At 40.6% G+C, this 7,823-nt stretch overlaps 1 protein-coding gene across 1 annotated transcript; it reads left to right on the forward strand.

Annotated features, from left to right (window-relative positions):
- The first annotated feature begins 636 nt into the window (after window positions 1-636).
- LOC113495122 (cilia- and flagella-associated protein 206-like) lies at window positions 637-7,823 on the forward strand. The gene is made up of 13 exons (XM_026873719.1): window positions 637-654; window positions 797-842; window positions 1,274-1,515; window positions 1,891-2,064; window positions 2,448-2,454; window positions 2,559-2,689; window positions 3,120-3,260; window positions 3,750-3,842; window positions 4,654-4,794; window positions 5,324-5,330; window positions 5,877-5,986; window positions 6,256-6,487; window positions 6,797-7,823. Exons 1-13 carry the CDS (start codon window positions 637-639, stop codon window positions 6,877-6,879), a joined length of 1,425 nt encoding a protein of 474 aa, XP_026729520.1. The 3' UTR covers window positions 6,880-7,823.

Genomic DNA, 7,823 nt, shown 5'->3' on the forward strand with positions numbered 1-7,823 from the left:
CTGAAATATCTTAAGAACCGCGTACGTACTCAGATTATATTAAATATGCCTTAACAACTTGAAGGGAGGGTCGAGCATTGATCACCATGCTACCTCACTGCGGATTGGCGATCCTAGACCAACCAATATTTCGAATTCAGGTTTCCTTCCGTAGAATAATGAGAGAGTAAATCGAACTTTCATAAAGTCACTTTGTCATTTGTCTGGATCGAACCTGCAACCATCAAGCATACAGAGTGGCACCATGACTTTCTTAGATCCAATACATAGATAATAATGTGCACTTCCTGTGGGGGTATGCTGATGCACAATGTTTTCAAAATACCTTTTTCTGGGTCTATGACCATTGATCCACAATAATTTACCTGACATACATTTTCTGTCGTTCTATTATATTTAAGACGACACTTTGCGTCTTGTAAAGGTGGGACATAGCGCTCACAAAGGTCAGGAAAGTAACCGAACTATTTTGTAGAGCAAAGTAATCACTGCAATGCATGGAACAAGTTGATAACAAAAGTTGTCACTTCGCCTTGGCAACACAAAACTGTACTTAGCAACGCGACTAGCAATATTATTTTATAGATTTTTTCATTCATTTTCTAAGTATATATCTTTAATTATTGCAAGTACAAAATGGCGTGCAACGAGAATGTGATAAAGAATATGCTCAAGAAATAACACGGAACTGCCAAACTCACAACCTGGTTGTGGATCCGGAGTTTGTTGTGTACCTCATAGACTTGCTACTCCTCAATCCGAAGTATGGTAAACTATTCGCTAAGACTATCAATAGGAACAACTTAGCATACTTTTAGAGGAATGTGTTACGAAGCTTGAGCGTAAGTACTTCTGCCAATACCTTCTTCATTACTTGAACTAGTAGAAATCTAAACTATAAGTGGCTTTGTGCTAAACATTGGCCACAAGTAGTTTTGTCTTCTTAAAGCTGTTGCAACGGTCAAAGGAACATGAGTGCAATTTTCATCGCCTAAATCAATAGAGACATAGGAACCTACTTATATATTTTTTTATTGTTCGCTCTAGGTGAGTTGGGTCAGTAGGATAAATGTAGTTGATACTTTATGTAGGATGTCTTAAAAGTAACTCATAAAACAGAAGGTTAAATTATAGTAGGTACAAAATATTGTGCTCAATTTGGAATAGTGTACCATGGATCCAGTTATAATACACCACCGAATAATCCTATAAAAATAAATGGTTTTCTGCCAATAAAGACCACGTAGATCAAAAAGCCTAACATTGTTTCCAGGCGGAGGTACAGCCTTAAACACATTAAAGATCCAGTTTATCTTGCAAACGAATTACGACAAACTCCAGCACTTGATCGACAAGCACCTGAAGACCATACAGAAGTGCTTGCAGCCCCTCCACTCGGAGATCCTGGACGCCGATCCTGATCCGACGAATGAGGCTGAGATGAAGAAGCTATTCCGCAAGATATCCATCTACATCATACTTGCAAGTGGGCTGGGGAACCCTGGCTATATTATTGTAAGTTACTTGAAGACGTTGGCTTACTTTGTCAGGAGTGAAGAGGACGGCACTATTTAACTTGTACCTAGGCCTTCTCGCTTCCAAAGTTGCAACTGTTTTTACTTTATGAAGTAATGATCTTTTCCAATATAAGGGTTGTTTTTAACATCATTAGCTATAAAATGTTCCACTGCAGATAAAGGCCTTCTTTTCCTCCTTCCAAATATCTTATTCCATGGTAATCAGGGACTAGTATACTACGACAGAATAACGTTCATTCCGTCATCTTCCCTGCTCAAACTTCGAGCGCTAGTTTCCCAATGAATTGCAATGTGGGATCCTAAGAAGACAACAATTTATTCTATACCTGCCTATCATCTGTAACTTTGTCAGACTTTAAAAGAAGGCATGGCGGCGTTAGAGAGCGTGTTCTTGCTGGACGACCTGAAGACATTCGTAAGCCTCCCGCGATCTGAGAAGAGCCTTCAGTTGGAGGACCTGCTGGCCCTCGTGTCCGGGGTCCGGCTCTTCAACAGGACTGCAAAAAGGGGGAGAGGGATACCGACCGTGAGTAATATGGGATTTTGTAAGACGTACAGTACTCACACATACACCTTAGGCAGCGGGCCGACTTTGATAATATAACACATTCTTAGCCTTAGGCAAACGGTCCCTCATTGATAATGATATTACACATTTTCATGAATGTGAATATAGTTAGATAGGGTGAAAGTAATTTTTGTTATGTTACGTTTGAATGCACGAGAGAGAGTCGAGTGATATTAATAGGTCACACGCCAAACCCTCAGTGCTCAACGTGACCCTGGATCGGTAATACGAGCATTTGTGTGATCCATGAAAACCTAGCGTTGACTTGACTTGCCTGGTTTTGAAAGAAAAGACTGGTTACCTTAGAAATAATTAAATTACCCGAAAAATTTTCGTTACAGAGTACTGGTAAGAGACTTTCTAAGTATAAGAATTTTCCATGTTTTATCTTAGCTTTTCTGGCAGAGTTGATATGAGTAGGAGCAGAATTAACGAAGTCACTTGTCCCCCAGTTCCCTTCAACCTGGTGGACGCCGGCAAGGCGTGCATGGCATCTCTCTCGCACTCGCTCATCACGGTGATGCAGCGAGTGAACAGGCTGACCACAGCCATCGAGGACACGATCGTCGTGCAGGAGAGACCGGCAACGTCATCATTGACTTATCCAAGCACCCTGGAATCAGCGAGTATGTTCTGATTTCAATTCTTATTCCGTCCTGTTGTCTGAAAGAGGAAGTCGCAAAAAAATTTACGTCCTACCTGCTAATTAGAAAATTCACTAAGTGGTACTTTTCCATACTATCAATACGAGAGTAGGTATGGGGAGTATATCTTAGTAAATTTTACCTAAGAAATATGTATACTAACACAGATTTAGAAATATAACTCCACGTTCTAAAATAAAATTTATAGAAGAGACTGTGGGAGCATAACAGCACTCTACAGTGAAGATCGATCTCTCTCTCCCTCACAATATATCTATATATATAAGAGGTAGCTTAACCCTCCAGCTCCATTTTCCCCCAGGGAAGATTACCACGAGATTTCGACCTGCTGGCTTTCAACGCCAATAGAGTTTCATCCGCAAGCTGCTCTCGGACGTCGAGTCTATGACGCAGAAGGGTGCGCAGTATGTGGAGCGAGTGAAGGCGGTGCTGGAGGAACTGCACACGGCTGTCAAGTACAAGGCCGCTGTGCCTGTTGTTAATGTGTTTGTAAGTTTTCTGCCGGTATAAATGATACCAGATGAAATGGTCTATTGTTTGGCAATGGCTCTTGGAATTTTTAAGGAAAGTTCTGGCAGCGAAATATGTACAAGAACCTTAGTAAAATTGAAAGTGTTATGGTCGCTTTTTGCTATCTCGATATAAGTACCTTCTTCTTGATTGACATTTGCAAGTTCTAGAACTTTGCTGTTCGTGCTTTTACATTGTGTTTTACTTAGGTGCTGTAGAAAAGGTATAAATTTTAGATAATTATAACCAGAATTAACACATACTTAGTATAGTTTTATTTCCCCGATTATATGTACTTGTGGAATCATTTATGACTTGCAGCGTTTGGGCCTGTTTGCAACATATATAATAAAATCCTACTAATATCCGACTTCTTCTAATATTGTAAACGCGATAGTTTGTATGTATGGATGTCAAATCCTATTCACGCAAAAATTCAAAATCGTCAACTAAAATCCTCTTTTTCAGCCTCTATTCGCGAAGCTATGGAAGGTGTGGCGAGCGATGCAGAACGTGATGTTCCTGGTGTCCACGGTGAACCGCCTCATGTCCATCCTCGCAGTATCCAGGACCTGATCAAGATGCCCTATCATTTCCTAGACAAGATGCTGAAAAGGAACCTGTGGTCTCTGATCATGTGAGTTTGAAAATGATGATATTCAATTCATAATTGGAAACAAAATTCTGAAGTTTTTTTAAAGAAATCGATGGATGAAAAGTCCGTAATATTCTATATTTGTTGCAACTGGGTGGGATGTGAAACCATCTCACGAAAATTATAAGAAAAAATTAATGAAGATGATAATGTGACATTTTTATGTAAATTCTATCCACAAAATAAATAATAAAATTTTCCTTGGATATTACACATTCTTTTTTATGGTATCCTCATGCTCTTTCCAGACACGGATGACCTATCGTCCGAGTACAGAAGACCGCTTGTCTCTGGGTTCCTTGAAAAAACTATGTCGCGGGAGTACGAGAGCGTTGGCACCAAACCGGCGGAAGTATGTATCTTAAATTATTCATAAATAGTCAAAAGAAGCTATATAACCACTAATAATCACTGGCAATGGCTGGGCTAACAGCGTCCCAAAGCCACCCGATGCTTCATGGGCCGACTTGAGTCTACGTGCGGAAAATCGAGCCTATCACCAGTTACCAGTAACCACTGACAACCGGTTGACTCAGATTTATTACTTTAGCTGCAGAATATAATTAACACATACCTAAACATTAGTAAACAGCATGCACAATTCGTGTGCTGTGGAGTTTGTTGCGCCGTTTCTTCCTCACAGCTGGAGTACTAGAAAGCGGTGAGTAGTGAGCGATATGAGGTGTTCTCTGATCTTGATTTCTTATTGTGTCTTAGTTCCTAGGCTTCTGCGCGTTATGCCTGAGCGCGGGCGCGCTGGTGCCTAGCAACATGAAGATCGGACTGATCAAGGCGAAGGAGGCTGCTACGGGGTTCTGCAGCGTCAAGATGGCTGCTAGGTTCAGCAAGGACCAGAGAGTATGGACTATTCAGCCTGGACTATAGCCCTGTGGACTATCAAGTTTATAAATGCTATAGGTAGGCCTCATCACTGACTTCGGGTAGAACCAAAATGACTTACTATACTATAGGAGAAGGCATTAATCATATCCAATAACTCATTATTGGGACTGGGAATCAGACTACCTTAATTAAACACATGAATTCTTCTGAAAAGTTAATGAACGCCAATTTAGGACTTTTTTTTGGATTCCGTTTATATGCCATTGTTCATTGACTATCGTTGCTGGTCAGATAATCCCAATCAATACGCATAATTAAGGTTCTTAATCATGAGCCCTTACTCGGTTGGGTCCGAAACTAGTCGAGCAATCTCGATAAATCTTTTAACGATTAGTACAAGTTTTAAGTACTAACAATTTTCCCGTAGGTACATAAACGAGGTGCTGAATTACGCCCGCAACAACCCTCACCTCATCAACTTACTTAACATCGTTGAGAACGTGTTCAACGTCAAGGATATTGACGATCTGGTCGTCAACGTGTTCCGAAAAGTAAGTCTCTTTTAGATTAGAAGTTTCAATTAGATTAGAAGTTGCTTGCTAGTTTTCGATTGAAAAACTCTTTAAAGTTGCAACGGATTGGTCAGGAAGCCAAACCGACTGCGCCAGACGTGTTGCTGGTTGGATCCCGCGTAGGACAAGGGTTTGTGCGATCCACGAATGCTTGCCCTAATTCTGGGTGTTTATGTGCATGTGACTTGAATGTTTGTGAAACACACAAGGATTTAACTGCTGAATGCAGTTGTGCCTAACCAGTTTGTAGGTGTCGATGGCGAGAATTAGAGTCCACGCAGGAAGTCTATACCCGCTTTTGAAGGAGGTATCTGTGCTGTATAAAAAACATTGATCTTTTTACGTTAAAGTTTTTAAAATATATCAGCTAAGAACAGAGAATCGTGGAAGGATTTGGGCTAGGCCTTTGCCCAGCAGTGGGGCACAGTAGACTAGATTTGAAACGGATCGGAAATCGGAAATTTAGGCAAAGATTTCACGATGTGATAGTATTTGTCGTTGCTCATAAGACTGTTATCCTTACAGTCAAGGTGTTCGACAAGGACATTCAGACGGAGGACCACCCGGTCGAATCGTATAAAGAGAAGAACTACACGTCGGACCTCTGGGAGTGGAAGAGGAGGGCTTGCCAGTGGGTGCGTATTGAACAAAACTTAAATGATACTGGTATTGTATACGTGAAAGTGTTTGTACGAATGGGATATCTGTGACACGGAGATCACGCAAAAACCACTGGACAAATTTGGACGAAATTTGGTACCTACATAATCGCACTATGCCTAGATGGGTCAAAAACTGGCTAATCACAACACTTGTAAAAGATGGCAGATTCACAGAAATGACTTGACAAAGAGTTTTGATTTTTGAAGTCGTATTTAATTATTTTATTTTATCAAATCCCCAGGCTTCGATAGTAAACTGTCAAACGCATTCGACTCAAACATACTACAGCCACCTTCGCTCTGAGGTCCACTGTCAAACTGTGGAGCCGAGGGACAAGTGTCTCCAGACCAAGAAGGATACGGGCATGAACACCGTCCCGTGGAACACGTACATATGGGGTCTGCGAGGACAGAAGGGCTGTGTCCAACACACCATGAAGATGAAACAACGGACCTCGTTGCCGAAACCAAGAGGTATATATTCAGATATCGATTTACAAGTCGAACAGTTACGTTTAGTGCCAAAATGAATTATGTTATTTGATAGCACAAAGCAATAGATAAAGTTAGGTTTATTTTGGCACAACCGACATTTTAAATTTTTAATGTCACTTGTGACGCTTTTTTTAAATATAGCCCAATCACAGACTACTATAAAGTGGCACAGATTATACCCAAAGCAAACAATGATCGCAGGTTTTCATTCAGACTTTAGGGTAGTTGACTACTTTATTCTATCTTGATTTTTATTCTCGGGCTATAATAGTTTTTTTGTTCTAACAGAGGAGACCACTATGCGTTTGCCCTGTCTGGAATTCAGAGACAGTTCAACTGACGTGTTGACGATGCAGAGCCATTGTTACTAAATAGTTCAAAGAGCCAAGATTATCTATTAAGAGTCGTTTTTACTCTAGTAAAGTAAATAAATTTAGTAACGTCATATGTTAGTCACTTTTCTAAAATAAAATAAAAATAATAATAATAAAATAATAAAAGCGCCGCGCTCGCCCAAGCAGGGGCCCGCGCCCACCATCAACCAGCTCAAGTCCAGCCCCAGCAGCCCCGCGCACCAGCCCCCACCCCCCATGGGGGGCTACATGATGAACAACAACTTCGCGAGCCCCCAACAGAACATCATGCGGCCCGCCTTCCCCAACCAAAACTCCTTCCTCCAATGATATTGGTTGCTGGCAGATATTTGCCAGAGTGGTTGAGTTACATAGACTAAGGTATGTAGGGAGCAATGGTATACCTACTTGATACTTATCATTCGTTCATATGATTACTAATCGTTATATCTTTATGATTTGACATATCATATATATTGGCATTCCTGTTCATTTTGCAAGTGTATATGCTTCGTAATGCCTTACCTTAGATGTCCCCTAATTTATTGATATTAGTCAATGTGTCACCAGGGCCCCGATTTTGCCAATACAATAATTGGAACTTAATTGTATTGACCTTGAGTTTAGTTAGTTTAGTTTCCAATTATTGTGTAGAGAAATGCTTAAGATAAAACGAAAATTGTAATTTTAAGCCAAATTTCATCGGCCATTTTAAATGGCAGAATTGGGGCTCAGATGATATGTAAGACAATAAGCGCAGACTGACGGGTGCAGCGTGTGTCGCGTCTGAGGTGTCGTGACCTACCATTGCTCCACATAATCCCCTCCTATCAACGTGGGTTTCGAGAATTAGTACTAATGTGAAATAAAACATTTTTATACGAATTTGATATTAGAAAGATTTGTTTCGGGAACCCACATCATGTACATAGGTACATATCAAATTATATCGCCTGATATTA

The sequence above is a fragment of the Trichoplusia ni genome, chromosome 6 (assembly GCF_003590095.1).
Source record: "Trichoplusia ni isolate ovarian cell line Hi5 chromosome 6, tn1, whole genome shotgun sequence".
Classification (NCBI taxonomy): Eukaryota; Metazoa; Arthropoda; class Insecta; order Lepidoptera; family Noctuidae; genus Trichoplusia; species Trichoplusia ni.